This window comes from Nelusetta ayraudi, unplaced genomic scaffold (assembly GCF_046127955.1).
Source record: "Nelusetta ayraudi isolate G7.1 ecotype Tasmania unplaced genomic scaffold, CSIRO-AGI_Nayr_v1 ptg000084l, whole genome shotgun sequence".
NCBI classification, from domain to species: Eukaryota; Metazoa; Chordata; class Actinopteri; order Tetraodontiformes; family Monacanthidae; genus Nelusetta; species Nelusetta ayraudi.
The window spans coordinates 5415560-5435000 of NW_027466134.1; the positions used below are offsets into that span (position 1 = coordinate 5415560).

Genomic DNA, 19441 nt, shown 5'->3' on the forward strand with positions numbered 1-19441 from the left:
CCACCGTGCGGTCCTCCACACTGGTCGGCATCCGGCAGTCAACCCAGACATTTTCATTGAACTCGCCCTCCACATCTTTGGATTACAGGAAAGTGAATATTGATCTCCAGAGGTCAAGTGCACTTTATGTTCTTCTCTGAAGAGCAACTTCAGTCCAGCTTCTTCTCACTTTGTAAATTCCAGAAACACACATAAAGCTTTAGGAAAAAAAAAACAAAAAAAGATCTCCTTTTTTTTTTGGTTTTATTTCAGCATTTTTCAAAATAAATCGACCCACAATCCAGACAGCCAGTCCAGCCTGCGTGATAATAAGCAGGACCTTGCTGGAGGAGGTCAGTGTGTTTTTAAAGGGCCGGAAATGTGACTAAAGTTTTCAGTTGAGACGAGATGACGGCAGAGTCCTATTACTGTTGAGGCTAAGTGCTGCCAGTTTTCCACAGAACAAAGATCCAACAGAGGATGTGAGAAATACTCTGACGGCTACTTTAAATATCTCTGACCGTCCGGGTTCTCCTCCTCAGTCTGTTCACCACGCAGCTCTGCGGATATGTTGCTCTAAAAAGATGAACTTATTTTTTGTTTTTTGTTTAAAAAAAAAAAAAAAAAAGATCACAAACACAGGGGTTTTTCTTTCCGAATCAGATCACATGACGATGATCATAATGGATATTTACATTTGCATTTACACCACCAGTCAACAGTTTGGATGAACCACATCATTTCATCAGTTTTCCTTTCATTTTAATTACTTTTTATATAGATTCCCACTTAAAGGGGGGAAAAAAAACTTCAATAGTTTTAATTTATTTTGAGTTTATCAGGTCAAGAAGGAAAACATTGACTGACGGACATGCTTGAACATTTTCATACGAACACGTGAATGCACTCAGTAGCGGTCAAAGGTTCGTTTCCAGTCAGAGTCCCCCTGCCAGCTGGTATAAAGTACTATAAAGTACTATGAAGTACTATGAAGTACTAATAAAGGTAATATTTTCTTGTATTTGTTGAATACCACCATCTTACTTTTGTGTGACCACGCACACTTTATATCTATTAAATGTGTTATGTTGTGTACTTGTTTTTAGCTGCATGGAAGCATATTAATTGTCATCATGTGAAATTATAATGATAATGATCATTTCATAGGTTCATAAAATCCCAGCAAACGTTTTCTCAAATGTGTTATTGTTAATTTAGACATTTCTCTCAGAGAATTTTTAGTTTTATTTTTATTATTTTATTATTATTATTATTATTTGCCAAGACAGATCAGTGCCAGTTAACATCACTCAGCTGGTCGGTGCATCGCTTGACAATTTCAGAAGAAAACAAAAATATTGCTCAACGTAAACACATTACTGCAAGTACACATAATTGTGATCCAGTTGTCTTTAAACAACTTTACAGTTTGATTTTTTTTTTTTTTTTTTGACTTGAATTGATGAGAATATATTAGAATCACTGCCGCACTGAGGAGGTTTAACCAGCAGTCATATCAATATTGAGTTGGACGAACGTCGCTTCCAGTGAAGAGATACAATGACCCCTAGCGGAATGAGCAGGCAAGAGCATCAATCAACCGCTGTGAAGTGGTAGACTTTCTATTACTTGGATATTACAGATCACAATATATCTTAATGGCCACATAGAATATATACTAATTTCCCCTCTTGAATGTCAGCAGCGTTTCAACTTGAACTATTAATACCAAAACATGTTCTATTAAATATAAGTGTGAATCATAATAACAGCAAATCAAAGTTATTTGCAGATAAATTAGTGCGACCACACGTCCTGGTTTTTAAGACTTTTCTTGAGCGGCCTGTTCTGGTTCTGTCTGTCTAAGTGTACATCCTTTTTTTGTTCAGACAAGGGTTCTGTTTATTCTGTCTTTATCAGCTGATAAAGACGAATCACACACAGAACACCACCGAGTGATTCTTCTGAGGAGCTCCGCCAAAACATGTCAAGGTTGGACAAACAGAGCCCTTGTCTGAACAAAATAAAGACACAAACCTATAAAAGCTGAAGACATCATGAACACAATCGAACTGTCTTGTCTCTTTTCCCATCTAATAATAATAATATTTAATACTAACAATAATTAATAATTACAATTTTCCAGCCGTCCAGAGAGGAGGCATACTTTAAATACAGTGAAATTATCAAGCATCCTTGAGTAAATCGTGAGTATCTCATTGCCAGGCCAAGCATCCTGATCTTTTGCTAATCAAAATATGGTCACCCTAATATAGATAAGACACTAAAAAACTGTGTTAGACTAACAAACAAACAATGGAATCAACTTCCAAGGAAACATTATCCAGTTAAAATGATATAAAATCTTCTTCTTCTTCTTCTTCTTCTTCTTCTTCTTTTTCAAAAATCGCATAGTAGAAGAAACAAATTATTCAGTAATTTGTCAGACAAACGCATTAATATATCATGATAATTTGTCATTTAGGCCTTTAGAGACACTAGCTACGCACAATAACTGTAACAATAGAAGTATCGCTCCGGTTTTATGTTGTTGTTCGGGGGGGACGGACGGATTTAAGCGATGCACACACAGGCAGAGTGATGTGAAGTTAAAAGAGCTGATGGAAGTGTTGAATAAATGTTACATTAGAATAAACCACGGATATGTGGGAAGAAACGATAAGAAGAAACATTAAGAATGAATCAATAATATTTACCCAGTGTTTAGGTCGGAACCTTGTTTGAGTCGATTGTCCCCTACCGGAGCGCCATTCATGGTGGACGGCTGCGATGGAAAAATGGCGGCGGCCTTGGTGCAGATGTCATGTTTGTACCGGGGAATGTTAGCGGTCCGGGCCACCGGCATTCGTGCATTAATCCCTGGGACGATACCGCCGCACTTCCGGGCCTTCTCGGTGCGGAAGGAGCCGGAACTGGACGAGAACCCGTTCTACAACAAGTACCAGGACAAGATCCAGAGGCTGCGCAGGTGAGCGGGCCAGCGGAGCCGCGCGTCAGCGTCACTTTTCATTCACGTCGTTTTGTCTCCTGATCAGCTGATTTCTGACCCGCTTGTTTTCAGCGCGAGGCCAGAGGAGTACAAAGCCCGCGAGGAGGGACGACACCAGGCCAAGCATGAAGTGCTGGGCCACTCCAAGCAGGCGGATTTCATCAGACTCATGGAACAGGAGGTGGCGCTGCAACGACACGCAATGAAATGTTCAGTTGTTTATTCCCAATCAGTCTCAGAATCTCATAACTACGAGAAAAGATCTCATAGTTATGTATCTATTAATAGCATCCTCAGTTTATAGAAACGCTAGAATTTCCCAGTGTCTCAGGTAGTAACAGCAGATTGACTGCGATAGCGCCATCACTGGCCACTGATTAGAAAGCATTGGTCAGGCGTTTCCTTTTTTTCCTTCCCTTTATCTCCTAATGACGAGATCCTGGTCTTGTAATTCTGAGATCTTTTCTCAGAATTACGAGTTTCGACCCCAGACTGCGTCTGAGTGAGCGCTCTCCTCTCTGCTTGGTCTTCTGGTTCAGTGTTCACGTCACGTCACGTCACGTGTTTGATGCTGTGTTTTGCAGTTGGAGCAGAGAGACCAGGCGGCAGCAGAGGGAACGTCGGCTGGTTTCACCAAGAACAAGGTGAGCTGGTGACTTTGACTTCTGGCACGTCGTCCTCGATCCCTGACACCTGTCAGTCTGCATGGTCCTGAGGTCAAGGGTGAATCACACAGGACCTGGTCGTCCTTTAGCTTGACCCAAGCATCCAGTCCAGTCTGTAGCGGCGCTTCCATCACCCCTAGAACTGCACACAGGGCAATCATGATGTTGGATATCAGTGAATGAAGGCGACGAGTTGTAATTGTGTTGTTCTTCAGTCCCTGAGCTCCATCCTCAACATGGACTTGGTCTCAGAGAAGACGGAGGAAGAGATCACAGAGGTGCGCCTGATGGATTCTCACCACTTCCTGGTGTCTTTTCTGGTTTTTCTCTAACCCGTGTTTCCTTCTCTCAGCTTTGGATGAAATATTTCTCCACCAAGGACACCGTCAGTGCCGTCATCCCAGTGAGTCCCCCCCCGCCCCCCCACACAACACACTGCACGGCCGTTCAAATCCCATCTCGTGTGTCACATCGGCTTGATTATTATTATTATCGTTATTTTACTTCTCCAGGCTGCCGTCTATGACTCGATCTTCACCAGATCCCAGGCTTGTCAGATGGTGAGATGTCGTTACAGATGTGTGATGTTTTGACTTCCAGGTCTTTGCTGCCGTGGTTTCACTGCCGTGGGTTTCCGTCTCTTGCAGTTTCTCTACGCTTTGCCGCGGCAGGAAGGTTACGAGTTCTTTGTGGGCCAGTGGTCCAAACATGAGCTCCACTTCACTTCCCTCATTAACGTCCAGGTAAAGTCAACAGCTGCTGGAATTCTATACCCCTGTCTACACTTTTCCTGCTGTCATGCCGAGTTTTCTCTTTGCCCCCCCCCCCCAGACGATGGGTGAAAATGCTCCCAGCCAGCTCATCCTCTACCACTACCCAGAGCTGAAGGACAGCAAGGGTTTGGTCCTCATGACCGCTGAGATGGACCCCAAGTTCATAGTGAGTCTCGCTACATTGTATCTTACATTCACTTGGCAGCAGGTTATGTGTTTTGGCGTGGAGACCATCCAGGATGCAGGACGTTCTTCTTGTCTTTGGTGGAGGTTCTCGTAGCTGCAGGTCAGGATGGTGCTTCAGCAAGCAAGGTGGAGCTGCGACAACGGAGCGATAAAATCCATCATCGATTTAGAATCATAAGTGAGGGCAAAGGAAGCTCATTATGGAATCAGCACAATTATGATGCCACTCAAGCTGCGACAGGCAGTGAGTGGAGATCTGGAGTCAAATCCTAAAAGTATTTTTTAATCGTTAGTTTATGGAGATCACTTTACATTCAGGGACGTTCACGTCGCAACCTGTTTGTAGCTATTCGGAAGATGTTCTGCACTTCGAGTTCCGTTTTTGGAGTAAAAGTGTGGAAATGGATCCATCGTCCATTGAATCATTGCTAGTTGCTCTCCCCCCCCAGCTGTCATTCACATCCTGACCACTGTGTTTGCTCCTCCCTTGCAGACTGTCCACCAGGCTCAGTGCTTGGCCAATCAGGTGCAGCTCTTCTATGGCACACAGAGGAAGGAGACGTTCCAGTTGGTGGAGAACTTTAACCACCACCCTGCGGACTTCAAACACATGTTAGTCATAGCAGAGCTGGAACAGAGTGGCATGGGGCAGGCAGCGCCCCCTGGAGGTCCATAGGGATTCCAATAGAGTGTCTACCCCCTTATTTAAAGCCTCCAGAGACGTTGAGCCTCTTTGCCTCCCAACACGCAGTGGACAACATCAACAGCAGCAGAAGCTTTTTATGGACTGTCTGATCTTCGCGATCATCGTGATCCTCATGCTAAACCTGCGCAACAATTGTGACGGAAACCACAAGAAAACAATGTGGTTTCCATCACCACCTTCATATGTGTATACCATATGTGTGTGTATGTGTATACCAGTATATGTTTGTTTATTTCAAACTAAAAGCATTGTCAACCCGTTGTTGTCGTTGTCTTCTCCCTTTCAGTCAGTCTGACAGTATTTGTGGAAGAATAAATATCAAATTGCATGAACCGATATAAAAGGAAAGTAGCTTCACCAGATTTTAGAGTAACTATTCTTAACTATCGTAGCATCGAAGTACTAAGTATAAAAAAAATGTGTATTTGTATTTTCAAAGAGAACGATTGCTTTGATACATATTCAGATGGTTTATACTTGGATTTTGTGAAAAGGACAAAATTTTAATTGAAAAAAAAAAAAAAGATTTTGGTTTTGGATTCTGACACTGAAGAGACACAAGTGGTGGATGGAGGCACAGTATAATGACTCTGGCAGGGCAACTTCCATCTGAGACAGAACAAACACACTGACCATCATTCACTTTTATTGTATGGGTACATAAAAAAAAGTGCAAAACCCGAATGCAGTCATTGAGGGACGTTCATTAAAAAAAATAACAAAAAAAGAAGAACATTTTCCAATGATGTTTGTGTACCAGCCTGTTCTGAACAGTGAAAACTCAGAATGTTGTAAATTTGCAATCATTTTTTAAGCTCAACAGGAATTACTTTCATTGTTTTGGTAATTGCTCACTTTGTTTTGTTCCATCACAAGTGCTGCAAGATGAAGAGCACACAATCAACGTCTTCGCTAGGAAACAGGAACAGGTCCTGCACTCAGACCGTACGTGGACACCATGGCACAGACAATCACACACAATACAAATTGACAAGCTTTTTTTTTTTTTTTTACTGGTACAATTTGCCTCAAGTGACTGATTCATGTTCGCATGAGCCCACAAGCTGCCAATTAGATGGAAAAACCAGAGGAGCAAAAGACGAGCAGGAAGGGAACTGTTTTTTTTTTTTTTTACTTTGAGTGTGAACTGGGTCGTTTCTGCTGAGACGTTGTTTCATAATTCTACGAGTATCAAAACCTTTCAAGAATAAAAAAAAAGTCACTCTTTCCCCCACTACGATCCCTATTTGTCTCTAACGTCATCCAAGAGTGACACACAATACAGTGGCAGGACTTTTCTCAACACAATCAGCACAGACACACAACCTCTCAGTGTGTTTCAAGTTCACGGCTGGAGGACCACGACTACATCACTCGACATTTAACATTTTCAGTGCAGTGCATTTTCATTCTCAACAATATAAAAAAAAACATCTCTCAAGTGCTTGGTAATGAAATTGAAAGGACTAAAGACATCAGTTCATCCCCGCAGCGTTGGTCTGAAGACACATTACAAGGACGCAACCATCACGTGTTTGAAGTGGGACTCCACATTCACACCATTTAACACAGATTTCCCAAACAAAAGAAAACAACAAAACATTTCTTCTGATTCAGCTCAGATTACTTCGTACACTTGTTTGCTGGAGGCAGAGGTGAATTCACCTGTCTGCAAGCTGCATGGTCAGGAGTTAGTGGAGACAGGCATGGTGGGACTGCTGCAGGACGCAAACCTCATCAAGAAGGCGAGATGTCTGCAGGTGCATCACACACGCTAAGACATCAATCAGAAACACCGGGAGTCCATTGCTGTGTCTCAGTTCAGGCTCTGCATCCTTCCAAGGCTGCATTTTGAAAGGAAGTTGCGTCATAGCACTGCGTGAATGCTCCTCCCAATTCCCAAAAGTCAGAAGGACGCTCCAAATGCGCCCTACTGTTAGCCCATTCCAAGGCTGCACCGCTACTATCCTTCACCTCCTTCTGTGTCCCAGGATGCTTTGCATGCTGCTGCAAAGCATCCTGGGATCCTGGGAAGTCAGCTGAAATTAGCGCCATCTACTGGCAAAGACACCACGTATAAATTAAAGTATTGAAATTTCACATCAAATATTCAGTTTTTAACGGGGCCGGGTCCTTGGGAGGATGCTTCCTTCAGATGGAGGACGCTTCCTTTCAAGGATGCAGACCCTGAATTGTGACACAGCCTATGGCGGCTACACAATAAAAGAACAGACACTGGGCGCACAAGGAGTCACTGCATGGATTTGGGGAGATATACATGAGGAACTCCTGCTGCGGTGATGTGGAGACTGGACGCAAATCAAAGACAGGCTTGCAGTACCGACACCAGACTGTGTATTTGTGCCTAAACTGCCACTCATCATTCACCCACAGCCTCCATCTTTCAACTGAGAAAGAAGAAGAAAAGGCGCGCAATGAAAACAACAATACACCCCACCCACGGAGATGCAGGTTCACACAGGACCAGTGTTATCACTGGACCACTGCGTTTGGCAAAGTATGCTGGGTCATTTGCGGTGGGATTTTGACTTTATGAATTACAGACATGGTGGCTTCGCACGGGACAAAGATCACAGACGTCCTCCGTGATTATTACAAACTAGCAGAGGTCACCTGCTAATACTGGTCCCATGAGAATAGGACTTTAACAGGGAGGTTCTAGCAAAGTCCCCTCAACTTTATCATTCAAAGGGCTGAGGTTGAGATAGCAGGTTGACCAGTGTCTGTCTGTTGTGTACTGGCTGGTCCTGGGGACCTTGGCCGCTAGTAAAGTTCAAATACCATCATTTCCATCATCATCTGATATATGGTGATATGAAATTGGTCAGTGAGGCTCTGGTGATGTTGTTTGCTCTGGGGCAGAACGTCACTTCAAGTAACAAAGCCGGGGGAAAAAAAGGATGGGACGTTACCACTTTAAAGGTCCAGTGTGCAATATTTGGACATTTTGAGAAGAAACACTGACATCAAGTGGTTACATTTTAGAATGCAGCATCTTTCACTCTCCCTCCCCCTCCCGAGTTGCAAGTGTACTACAGTGGCCTGCACAGCTAAACCTGGACACCTCGTCCACCTTCTTCTTCTTCTGTGGTTTATTTGAAGATGCAACCAGTCTCCCTGATGACGAAACACGCTGTCAGGCAGCTGGATTGTCCACACCAGGCTTCCTTAGAAATATGGCGGTGCAAGATGGCAGCTAACTGGAAGCAAAACCCTCCACCTATGTATATTAATGAGTGCGTCTCCCTTGGTGGCGCTAAATCCTCAACCTGCCACCTGTGGTGTCCCCCAGGGATGTGTCCTTGGCCCGCTCTCATTCTCCCCCTCGGCCGTGTCATCAGCAAGCATGCCGTGTCATTTCACTGCTATGCCGATGACACGCTGCTTTACATCAGGACGGAGCCGACGCCCCCTACAGCCCTGTCACTGACAACCTGTCTGGAGGAGACCAAAGCGTGGATGAATCACAACTTCCTACAGCTCAATAGCTCCAGAAGTGAAGCCATGCTGGTCGGTCCTCCACATCAAGGTCGATCATCCACCATTACCTCTGTCATCCTCGCTGCTCAGGTAATTCCACATCCTCCCAATACAAAAATCATAAATCATGTCAAATATTACACACTGGACCTTTCAGAAATGTTGACAAATCTAGCAGAACAATGTCCGGTTTGAGGAACTTGTAATAGTACCGCATAAGAATCCTGGTCTCATTGGGCAGGACCAGTTCAGAACTCCTTGGTCTGTGCTCTTGAATTATACATGCTACATTTTCTGAATGTGTGACACCCAGTGAGACAGGACAGATCAGCTGGTTGACGTTGAGTGTGATCTCTGTGCAGACCAGGCTGACGTTGGCCCTTCTCTGCACACTGTCCTCGTCCTCGTACCTCGTGATTCCCTGAGCGGTTCCCCAGTAGCTCGTCCTCCTCCTCAGTACATGGCCTCATTGTCTCTGATGCTTCCAAAGGACAAACTGAAAGTGCTCCCTAATCGCTTAGCCACCGCGCTGCCGTCTCTTTTCTTCTTCCTGTTCCAGTTCAACAGGGAGGCGGAGCTCTGGCCTTTACTTCCTGTCAGCAAACGCTGCTGACTGTTCTCTTTATCGCTGCCGTGGGACAGCATGACGGCCCTCCTCTCAACCTGTTGCAACACAAAGACAATGTCTTGGTCATGACTCACAAGTTTAACTTAGCTTAGAAGAAAGTTGCAATAATAATAATAATAATAATAATAATAATAATAATAATAATAATAATAATAATACAAATGCATCTATATTATTTACCTGTGTTTCGTGGGAGTGCAAGGTGACCACACTGACCTCCACTTTTCTCTCGCTGCAGCTTTTTAGCATGTGGACCACCTCACCATGTTTGGCCCATTTACAGTCCTTCCCATCCAGTGACACTATATAGTCTCCTTCCCGCAGTCCAGCCTCCTGCATAAACATATGGAAAAGGAAAAATACTTGTTTCTGCAAATTCCCTATTGAAAAAGGCCAATGGCAAGCTTATTTGTACATCATATATGTTTCAAATTTGAAGTGTGCAATATTTGGAGATTTTAAAAAAGAAACAGCAACACTTTTTCACCCTCCTGAGTTCCCAGTGAACTACGTTGGCCTGGTTGGATTGTCCACACCAGGCTTCTTTAGAAATATAGTGGCGCAAGATGGCAGCTAACTGGGAGCAAGACAGTGTATTAAGCTTTAACTAATATCAATATACAAAAATCACAACTCAAGTCTTATGTTACACACAGGAGCTTCAAACTAACTATCTAACCATTGTTGCTTGCAACCATCACGCAGACGAACCCATCCACACTAAAAGAGTGCAGCAGTTTCTCACCGCTGCGCAGCCTCCAGGAACCACACCAGCCACCAGAACAGGGGAGTCTCCCCTGAGGGTGAGACCCAGGCCCTCCTCCCCCCACTGCAGGCAGATGACGTGGACAGGACCCCAGCGAGCTCGCGCACAAAACACCGACAGAGGCCCCTGCATCATCATCATCATCATCATCATCATCATCATCATCATCATCATCATCACACAAAAACACAAGGCCCGTGCGTCTCTGTGGTCTTCAGATGCAGCAAGACATCAGCTGCATTTCCATGACAGTTTCTAAGAAAATAAAAGCCATGTTTATAAAATCTCGACAAAGTACAATTGAGATTTGTCGGTGATTCCATTGAATGGTTTTGCTTTTGTTTGTTTGTTTGCTGTGCAGAATGGTTGTAATATTTTTCTCTTTTGCACAATTCTAGCGGCGATGGAAACACAGATATTAACAGCGTCGTCGTCGTCTCACCAGCTTCTGGAAGATGTCGGTCACTTGGACTGTTGAGAAGTTGGGCGGAGTTATTTCTGGTTTCTGGTGTGTTTGAGCTGAAAACAGAGGACACGGAGGTCATCTACTCTCACATGGACAAACCATCCCGTGGAGGGACACTTCTTACAACGCAGGTACCTACACTCTATCTCCGGAGCTTCGGCTATCTCATCAAAGTCGTCCTCTCGGTCCATTTCCGAGTACTTGTCCAGGGAGCGCTTGTGCATGAGGGACAGCACATCCTGCAGGATGTCCATCTTCCTCAAGATCTTACACAGGCCGTGGACACGCATGGCCTCCTCGTGTCTGATGACAGCACGCCGCAGGTGGGCCTTACCTGCAGGAGGGAATCACAAGTGGAGCTTGTTTTCCTACAGCCGATGAAACACCGGTGGTGTTGTAGTCCAGACGGCACCAACCGAGGCCGAGACATTGTCAAGACCAGAGAGCATCAAGACCAAAATCCATGAACTAGGAATGAGGGGGCAGAGTGTCACTCTGGGTGCCACCAACAGAGCCAAACAAGGCAGCAGCTGGATTCTTTTCTGTTATTATCGTGTTATTACAGTGTCGGCTGAGTCTCCACTGGTCTTGATCCAAAACCCCCAGTCCATCCAGTCCCAGACTGAGACCAGACCCAGTAAAAACGTCTCAGAGTCCGAGACTGAGACCCAGAGCCTTAAAGAGTGTTCTGGAAACCAGGACCAACCTCCAGGCCTACGGTGGGACTCACCGAGCTTCCTCCTTCTCTCAGGGTCCCGCAGCACCTGGCTCAGTGGCGGCCCAGCGGGAACGTTGCTGTAGAAGTGGTGGAATGCCGCTTCGGCCTCCTCGCTGGCCTCCCTCTGGTCCTCGGCAGACCCTGCAGAACGTCACCCTGGTAGTTAGAACTGGCCGGAGCCCAGCCACGGGTCTAATCTGCAGCGGTTTATTAATGCGCGCGTTAAGAGGACGACCCGTCCCGCCCGCTCGTGTCTTCAGCGCCACGTATTCAAACCTGCAATGTGTTTATCATACTTTGGGCTGTTTAGTTTTTTTCTGACAACTTGACACGATGATAAGGGCCTGTAACATATGGATGTTATGGTTTGCGAGCCTGTTTTAAACACAGTCCTGTCTCTGCTCACTCCATTCAACGTGAGAATGCTTTACACTCCTCTTTTTCTTTATTTAACGTTTGTTATTATTTTCTAAGAATTGATGGGCTGATGCTACAATCTGAAATGTAACCACTTGAGGTCGCTGTTTCTTTGTTTAAATTCTCCACATATTACACACATCAACCTTGAATTCAGACATGAGTCCGGGAGAAGGAGGGTCTTCCCAGATAACACATGGTGCGTGGTGTCGTCTTACACGTGTGGTCGCAGAGAGCGACAGCAGCGTAGTAGTGCGACAGGGCACGGAAGTGTTCGGCCTTGACCTGAACCATGGAGGCCCAGGAGAAAGGCACGTAGTCCTTCATGAGGGGCTGAGCCATGGTCTGCTGCACCATCAGGTAGACGTCAGACACCTGCACAAAGACGCACAGCAGGCACGACATTCACCACTAGTGGACGGGAACAGCCCATTAGGGCTAGGGTTATGGTTGGTAGTTGGGGTTAGGGCTAGTGTTGGGGGAGGTCAGACTACTATTAGTGTTAGGGTTGGTGTTGGGTTTAGGGTAGGTCATACTAGGGTTAGGGTTGGTGTTGGGGTTGGTGTTAGGGGAGGTCAGACTAGGGTTAGGGTTAGGGTTAGGGGAGGTCGGACTAGGGTTAGGGTTAGGGTTGGTGTTGGTGTTAGGGTAGGTCATACTAGGGTTAGGGTTGGTGTTGGGGTTAAGGTAGGTCAGACTAGGGTTAGGGTTAGGGTTGGTGTTGGGGTTAGGGGAGGTCGGACTAGGGTTAGGGCTAGGGTTAGGGGAGGTCGGACCAATGCCATGCAGGGCTGATAGAGTTCTGAGAGCTGGGGTTTGTGGACTTGCCCGTGCAGACTCCTTTGCCAGTCGCAGTTGGGAGGTGAAGTGTGCGTCCTGCGTGGTGAGGGTCACCCGCTCAAACACACACTCCTGCACCTGGGCAATCATCAGCCGCACCAGCATACACAGGGAGGGACTGCTCATGTCCAGGCTGGGAGCGTTGGAGAAGTTCTCCTTGAGGTAATTGAAAGCACCTGAAGAAGTGAAGCAGTTCCATAAAGGAGATGTTGGGACATGGCGCAGTCAATGTGTTTGGTAGTTTGGTAGTTGCCCGCACCGGCTGCTCTCTGGAAGGCATCGATGGCTCGGTCTATGCCGGCGGCTGCGGAGCGGTCCTGTCGCGCCCCCATCTGGGTGTACAGAGCGCCGATGTTGAAGAGCACGCTGCCTTTCTCGAAGGCCAGCGTCCGCTGACAGGACGGGACGCCCGTCAGAGAGTCGTACCTGGTGGATAGGCAGAGCAGAGGGCGTCCAGTTCCTGTCATCACTGTCACTACAGTGGAGTTTATCCCCAATGCTACAGGGTGTTTAGAAAGAGAACCAGGCTTCAACACAGGCCTGGTTCTCAGGAGAACCATGGAGTGAACTGCTTCCCTGAGGGACTGAAGCTCTGGAATACAAGGACACTTTTCTCCTCTTTTGGATTCAAAGTCCCAGCGTGTGATACTTGGCTTCATTTAAGATGTTTCTATTGGTTGAAGCTCAACATACTGCCCATACATACAGTGTATACTCGCAGTACAATATAAAGCAACCATGTGTCCACAGGTGCTGAGTGAGGAAGCTACCAGTGAAAGTGCACTCCCAGGGTCCTGTGTGGCGGGAAGAAGCGCTGGTCCAGGTAGTACATCTGGTTGTAGTACTCCATCAGGAGCTCCAGGCCAGCGTGGTTCCGGCTGGGGGTTCGCATGGCCTGGACACACACACACACACACAAACACACAGATACAGAATCCGTCAACGCTCTGCCTGTGGGTTTCCCAGCTGAGAGGAAGCACACAATCATCCCCGTTATGAAGAATGTATTTATTACTGCTCCACATGAGAGCTTTGTGTTGGATGAAGTAGGATGAGGTGAGTTATGAACCTGTCTGAGCTCCATAAGCTCCCTGATCTCCTTGTCGTACAGAGAACTGTCCTCTCCGTAGTGCTCGCAGATGAAGTCCTGGAAGACACACAATGTAAAATCAGCAATTGTGCATTCTTTCAAACCTTTGCTGTGCACTTCCTGCAGTTTAGAAACAAAACCAGAGCATATTTCTGATTCAACCATTTTGCTAATAAAACCTAAGGTTAGAGATTTATTTTGGAAGGATCACATGGATGAGGGCAATGGCTTCCTGTGAGTCACAGGATAGATCTGAAGATCCCTGCTGGTCTACAGAGCACTGAATGGTCTTGGAGCAAAAATATCTGCTTGGTCTACTGGTTCGTTACGGAGCATCCAGACCCCTGAGGTCGACATCAACTGCTTTGCTGTGAGTGCCAAGACCAAGAGCCAATCAAAGGAGAGGCAACAGTCAGTTGTTCTGCTCCTCATCTGTGGGACAACTTTCCTGAAGATCTGAGGTCTGCTCAGGCTGAAGACACTGTTCACTGTGGCCCAGTCCAAGACTCCACCTACTGGCTATACTCATACATTCTATTGCCATTTTTTCCTTACCGTTTTATTTTATTGCATTGTACGTTACAACTGTTTTGCTGCTTTGAATGTTGATGTACTTTGAATGAAAGACGTGATCTTGTCTTCACCTGGATGCAAAGCGTAAAGTCCACTTCTTTGGTTTCCTTCAGTCCCAGTGGGATCATGGGGACGTTGATGGCCTCGCTGTGAAGACACACACAGGTACAGTGTGGGTGCGTGCACAGTGTGTGTGTATTTTGGGGGCAGTGAGTGTGTCGACATGTGAGCCTCCAGTCAGCCAGGTCACGGCCATCTGTTCATCTTCACCGCCTCATCCTGCTAATGAGCCCAGCTAAATCCCAGTATTAACAATCCCAGTATTAACCCCTGCAGCCTGGGCAGCTCCCAGTCGTCCCATTCATCACCGCCCATTAACACACACACACACACACGCCACGGGGTCCATAATGACACTCTAATCAGGGGATTTATCCCTCCCATCACCCCGGCTACAGGAGGACAAGCTTGCTTGTGAACACTGTTGTCTTCGATAGTCTCATGGCCTGAACAGCAGGACCTGAACTACACAACGTTGCAGGTTGCAGCCGAAAGCAAAGAGCTTTCACCAAATGGCACATACAGGGATTCCATTTCCATCAGAGCTGTCAGCCCATTCAAGTTTTTAATCGTGATTACTAGCATTAGCGTCCTGAGTTAACTCACGATTAATCGCAAATTAATTGCACTTTTTTTTTTTTACCCAGCTCTATATGTAACTTAACAAGATATTTACTGTGCTTCTTATACTCGAGGAAAAATTGGAGAGGACAGGAATAATTCCATCATGGAAATATTCTATTTTTATTTCCATCGTAATGTTCCAAAAACAAAACAAAACAAAACAAAACAAAACAAAACAAAACAAAACGTCCTCGTTAACCAATGGTGTCGTTCACACCGGAGTCAAAGCGGATCGCTCGCACCTGCATGAGTCATGGACCAGTCAAGCTGGACGGGATTTTAACTGGTTAATTTTCAAAATAAAATATACAATACAATTGACAAATGCGATCGTATTTGTGTACGTTATATTTTGGGGGGTTTTGGGTGTCTAAACACACAAGCAAACAAGGAAAGAGCGAGAGAGGCAGAGACGAGTCGCCGTCAAGTCAGGATGGACGATGTGAAAAAAAGAACGTAAAACAAAATGTTTGCCGTTAAAAGGAGTTTGAGTTAATGCGTTATTCACGCGTTACTCACACGTTAACTTCGACGGCCTTAATTTGGATGCAAGCGTTGTGATTGCAGCCAGTTTCCATCAGCATCCAAACAGAGACTGAAGTGAATGTGTGTGTGATGTGCACCTGTCTGTCTGGTAGATCTCCATGTTGCTGTTGAGTTCCTCCAGCTCCTCCTTCAGCAGCTGCAGGTTGGAGTTGACGAAGCTGAGCTCCAGAGCCACCGTCTCCTTCACCTTGTTATTAGTCGTCGCCCTGCGAGCACACACACGCACGCACGCGCACACACACACACACACACACACACACCCGTGAACCAACTGGAGTATTTGTTTAAACTAATGTACTTTCTCATGGGAACAATGACCTCTTTGTGGGTTTGTGGCTCTGTTTATTTCAGCAGTTTGGCAACGCCACCTGACGGTTACTGTGTTCCAAACACAGCTGCTGGCTGCTGAGGACAGAGGAGCATGCAAAGAACACCAAGCCATGCAGCTAATGTAGAACCTGCTCCAGAATCAGGCCTCGTCTGGGCTGCTCGCCTATGTGACTGTCCACAGACCACAGAACCATCACGGCATTGAAATCTGCTTCATTGCTCAGACTGAGGTCAAGCCACAGATTCTCATTCATCAGTCCCTGTATTCCTGCCTAAAGAGCTTCTGTTTTTTTTTGCGCTTGCTTTGTGAGCCGCTTACTATTGGAGACATCAGCCGACAAGAGGTGGAACTTCTCTACAATGTCATGAAAGTATTTGTCCCTCGTGCACACTGAGCAGCTGACTGAGGACAAAAAGCCCGTCTTTAATGAATGCACCAGCCTCCTCTGTCCACCCCCTCCTCCATCATCCACTCCTCCTTTTATTGGAGCCCCTCACTCTGGCTCCAGTGACCATGGGGAGGGTCTGAGAACTGAACCAGCTCACACTGCACGCACTGGAGGTTCTGAGCAGCTCCGGGAAACATGACACATCACCACCGCTGTTCTCGTAACCGATGACCCAGACCTTAATCACCGGCACTCATCAGTCTGCAGGCCCAGGACATCAACAGGAGGCAAAGACAAAGGTGACACACTACAGTTGAGATTACCGCTGTTTGGGTGAGCATTGACAAGCAGATACAGATCAGCTCTTCTAGAGAGAATGTCATCTTCTTTGGAGGGACACTTGCCTCTCCTTAGTTCGGTGTTTTACTGCTAGAAGAAAAGAGGAAGAGCAGTTCATGGAAGAGAGTCACAATATCTTAGTAGTCGTCGACTAACAACAGATTTAACTGCTGATAGCTGAAGAGATGAAGATGACTATGTGTTACCAATGTCCCAGTGGTCTCCATCATCCATCACTGATAGAAGCTTGGAACCAGCGGGGCTCTTACTAGAGCTGACCAGCATATAAACTGAGTGATTTGGAGAGAAGGGTCTTGACCAAGAACCTGATGGTCACTTGGTCCGAGCTCCAGAGTTCCTCTGTGAGGAGAAGAGAACCTTCCAGAAGGACAATCATCACTGCAGAAATCCACCAATCAGGCCTGCAGGGAGGCCAGACAGAAGGCACTGCTCAGTGATTGAACTCTTGATGCAAGGCGTCATGTGGAGGAAACCAGCACCACACCAGCACTGCACCAGCACCATCCGAGCTGTGAGGATGTTTTTCAGAGGCAGGAAGTGGGAGACCAGTCAGCATAGAGGAAAAGATGAATGCAGCAGTCTAAACATACATCCTTGATCCTCTTCTTAACCTCAGACTGGGGTGACGCTTCATCTTTCAGCAGGGATATGGACAGGAAGTGGCTTCAGGACAACTCTGTGGATGTCCTTGAATCTGATGGAACATCTCTGCAGAGATCTGGAAACGACTGATGCTTCCCGTCCAACCTGATGGAGCTTGGAAGGTGGTGCACAGAGGAGTGGGTGAAGCTGCCAGGCTTTGAGGATCACACTGGAGAAGACCTGAGGCTGTCATTGCTGCCAAAGGTGCATCGACAAAGTACCGAGCAGCGGCTGTGAGCAACAGCCAGGCTAGCATGAGAGGAACAAGAAGGTCCTCTGCTTCCATGAGCAGAGGTGGAGGGGCCATTATAAAGGAAGTAAAGCCAAAACCCTTCACTACATAAACCACCATCGTTCTTCTTAGTCAACTGCCGGTGTAAATAAACAATATAATAGTTTTTTACAAAGTGAAACCAAACCAGCTAAAAACACACAGACGGTAAGTATTGGGGGTTTAGCCTTCACTTGTCCTATTGCAACACACACACACACACACACACACACACACACACACACACACACACACACACACACACCTCTATCTAGGATCAAGTCAAGGACAATCTGATTAGTCAGCTGTCAATGTGTTGCCAAACAGCTCCTTCAAGCAGCACCTGTGCAGCTCCACTGTCAGCTGGAGATGTTCTCCAGGGAAAAAACCTCCATGTGCTGATAAAAACAGCTGACTGCCTGTTGTTGTGCTGCTGCTGCTGCTGCTGCTGCTGCAGCACTTTTGTACTGAATAAACTGACAAAGCAGCCACGACTGACAGCCCGGCCATCACACGCTGATCATCGCTCAACCCATTTTATGGATATAATTAACATTTCACCCACCACCCCCTCTCGACCCACTTCTGGGAGAGTTCTAGAGCAAGTGAGGTGAAAACAAGTGCTTGTGTGTGTGTGTGTGTGTGTGTGTGTGTGTGTGTGTGTGTGTGTGTGTGCACAAATCCAGTTCAGCGGAAAAGGGGTGAGCAGACAAAAAGGTGTGCGTGTGCCAGACAGAGGAGTGGGGGATGAGCTCTGCAGCTCTGCAGCTCTGCATGGGAACTGGGCAGAGAGTGGACACAAAGCCTGCTGATTACAGGCTGGCAGGCTCAGTGTGCTGCCTGCTGGGTGAGGGGTGGGCGGGGCTTCCTCTTTCTTTCACACACACTGTCTACAACTCAAATGGACGACGGCTGTAACTGGCCTTTGTTTTAACGCAGCTTTGCAGGATTTCTGAATACTGCACGACTGGAGGCAAACGACGACGAAATGGAATCCTGACTTCAAACTGACTACCGAGCGTCACCGAGTTCCCTGTCACATGATGAAAATAACCACTCAGGAGCCACACCAGCTGTTTCCATCACCCCTAGAATTGAGCAAAACCTAAATATCGCGATAAGAGACTGGTGATGGACAGCGCGGTGGCGCAGCGATTAGCGCCGCCGCCTCACAGCAAGAAGGTTCTGGGTTCGATTCCGGGCCTGGGACCTTTCTGTGTGGAGCTTGCATGTTCCCCCTGTGTCTGCGTGGGTTCTCTCCGGCTTCTCCGGCTTCCTCCCATGCTCCAAAAACATGTATGTGAGGTCAATTGAACACTCTAAATTTCCCATAGGTGTGCATGTGAGTGTTTGTTTCTATGTGTTTCTATCTATACTGGCGACTTGTCCAGGGTGTCACCCTGCCTTTGCCCTAAGACAGCTGGGAGAGGCTCCAGCAGAGCCCCAGGACCCTGAGCTCGGGAAGAAGCGGGTATGGAAGATGAATGAATGAAAACTGGTGATGGAAACATCTCCACTTGGAAAAACCTCTCCAATATGGCTGAAATGTTTTGTCGCATCAAGCATCAAGCTAACCATTGGTTCGCCATCTAACGATGTCGCTGGATGATCAAATAAATAAAAACCCTACGTTAAAAACTGAATATTTTATGTGAAACTTCAATACTTAAATTTATATGTCGTGTCTTTGCCAGTAGATGGCGCTAATTTCAGCTGACTTCCCAGGATCCCAGGATGCTTTGCAGCAACACGCAAAGCATCATGGGATACAGAAGGAGGTGAAGGATAGTAGCGGTGCAGCCTTGGAAATTGGCTAACAGTAGGGCGCATTCCCAGTACGCATTTGGAGCGTCCTGAGGACCCTTGGGAATTGGGAGGAGCTTTCGCGCAGTGCTATGACG

General features: G+C 46.5%; 2 protein-coding genes across 2 annotated transcripts in view; one reads left to right on the forward strand and one right to left on the reverse strand.

Moving 5' to 3' along the window:
- The first annotated feature begins 2726 nt into the window (after window positions 1–2726).
- Window positions 2727–5576, forward strand: atpaf1 (ATP synthase mitochondrial F1 complex assembly factor 1). The gene is made up of 9 exons (XM_076045314.1): window positions 2727–2968; window positions 3062–3170; window positions 3574–3633; window positions 3870–3932; window positions 4007–4057; window positions 4167–4214; window positions 4302–4397; window positions 4486–4593; window positions 5107–5576. Exons 1-9 carry the CDS (start codon window positions 2754–2756, stop codon window positions 5287–5289), a joined length of 933 nt encoding a protein of 310 aa, XP_075901429.1. The 5' UTR covers window positions 2727–2753; the 3' UTR covers window positions 5290–5576.
- Window positions 5577–5831: 255 nt separating this feature from the next.
- The window catches only part of rhpn1 (rhophilin, Rho GTPase binding protein 1), a 17966-nt gene continuing 4356 nt past the window's right edge, over window positions 5832–19441 (reverse strand). Inside the window, exons 4-16 of the mRNA XM_076045315.1 lie at window positions 15626–15754; window positions 14390–14465; window positions 13725–13802; window positions 13426–13550; window positions 12915–13081; window positions 12644–12831; window positions 12034–12190; window positions 11411–11539; window positions 10820–11014; window positions 10657–10733; window positions 10194–10340; window positions 9629–9781; window positions 5832–9483 (exon numbers count right to left, since the gene is read on the reverse strand). Of these exons, the coding sequence (XP_075901430.1) occupies window positions 9274–9483; window positions 9629–9781; window positions 10194–10340; window positions 10657–10733; window positions 10820–11014; window positions 11411–11539; window positions 12034–12190; window positions 12644–12831; window positions 12915–13081; window positions 13426–13550; window positions 13725–13802; window positions 14390–14465; window positions 15626–15754 (1831 nt within the window). The 3' untranslated portion in view covers window positions 5832–9273. The remainder of the gene's footprint in view (window positions 9484–9628; window positions 9782–10193; window positions 10341–10656; window positions 10734–10819; window positions 11015–11410; window positions 11540–12033; window positions 12191–12643; window positions 12832–12914; window positions 13082–13425; window positions 13551–13724; window positions 13803–14389; window positions 14466–15625; window positions 15755–19441) is intronic.

Excerpts from the sequence above, each read along its gene's own strand:
- atpaf1 (XM_076045314.1), top strand. The coding sequence starts at position 2,754 with ATGGTGGACGGCTGCGATGGAAAAATGGCGGCGGCCTTGGTGCAGATG. Across the intron at positions 3,634-3,869 it reads CTGGTTTCACCAAGAACAAG|TCCCTGAGCTCCATCCTCAA; the intron begins GTGAGCTGGTGA and ends GTTGTTCTTCAG. Across the intron at positions 4,058-4,166 it reads CCGTCAGTGCCGTCATCCCA|GCTGCCGTCTATGACTCGAT; the intron begins GTGAGTCCCCCC and ends TTACTTCTCCAG.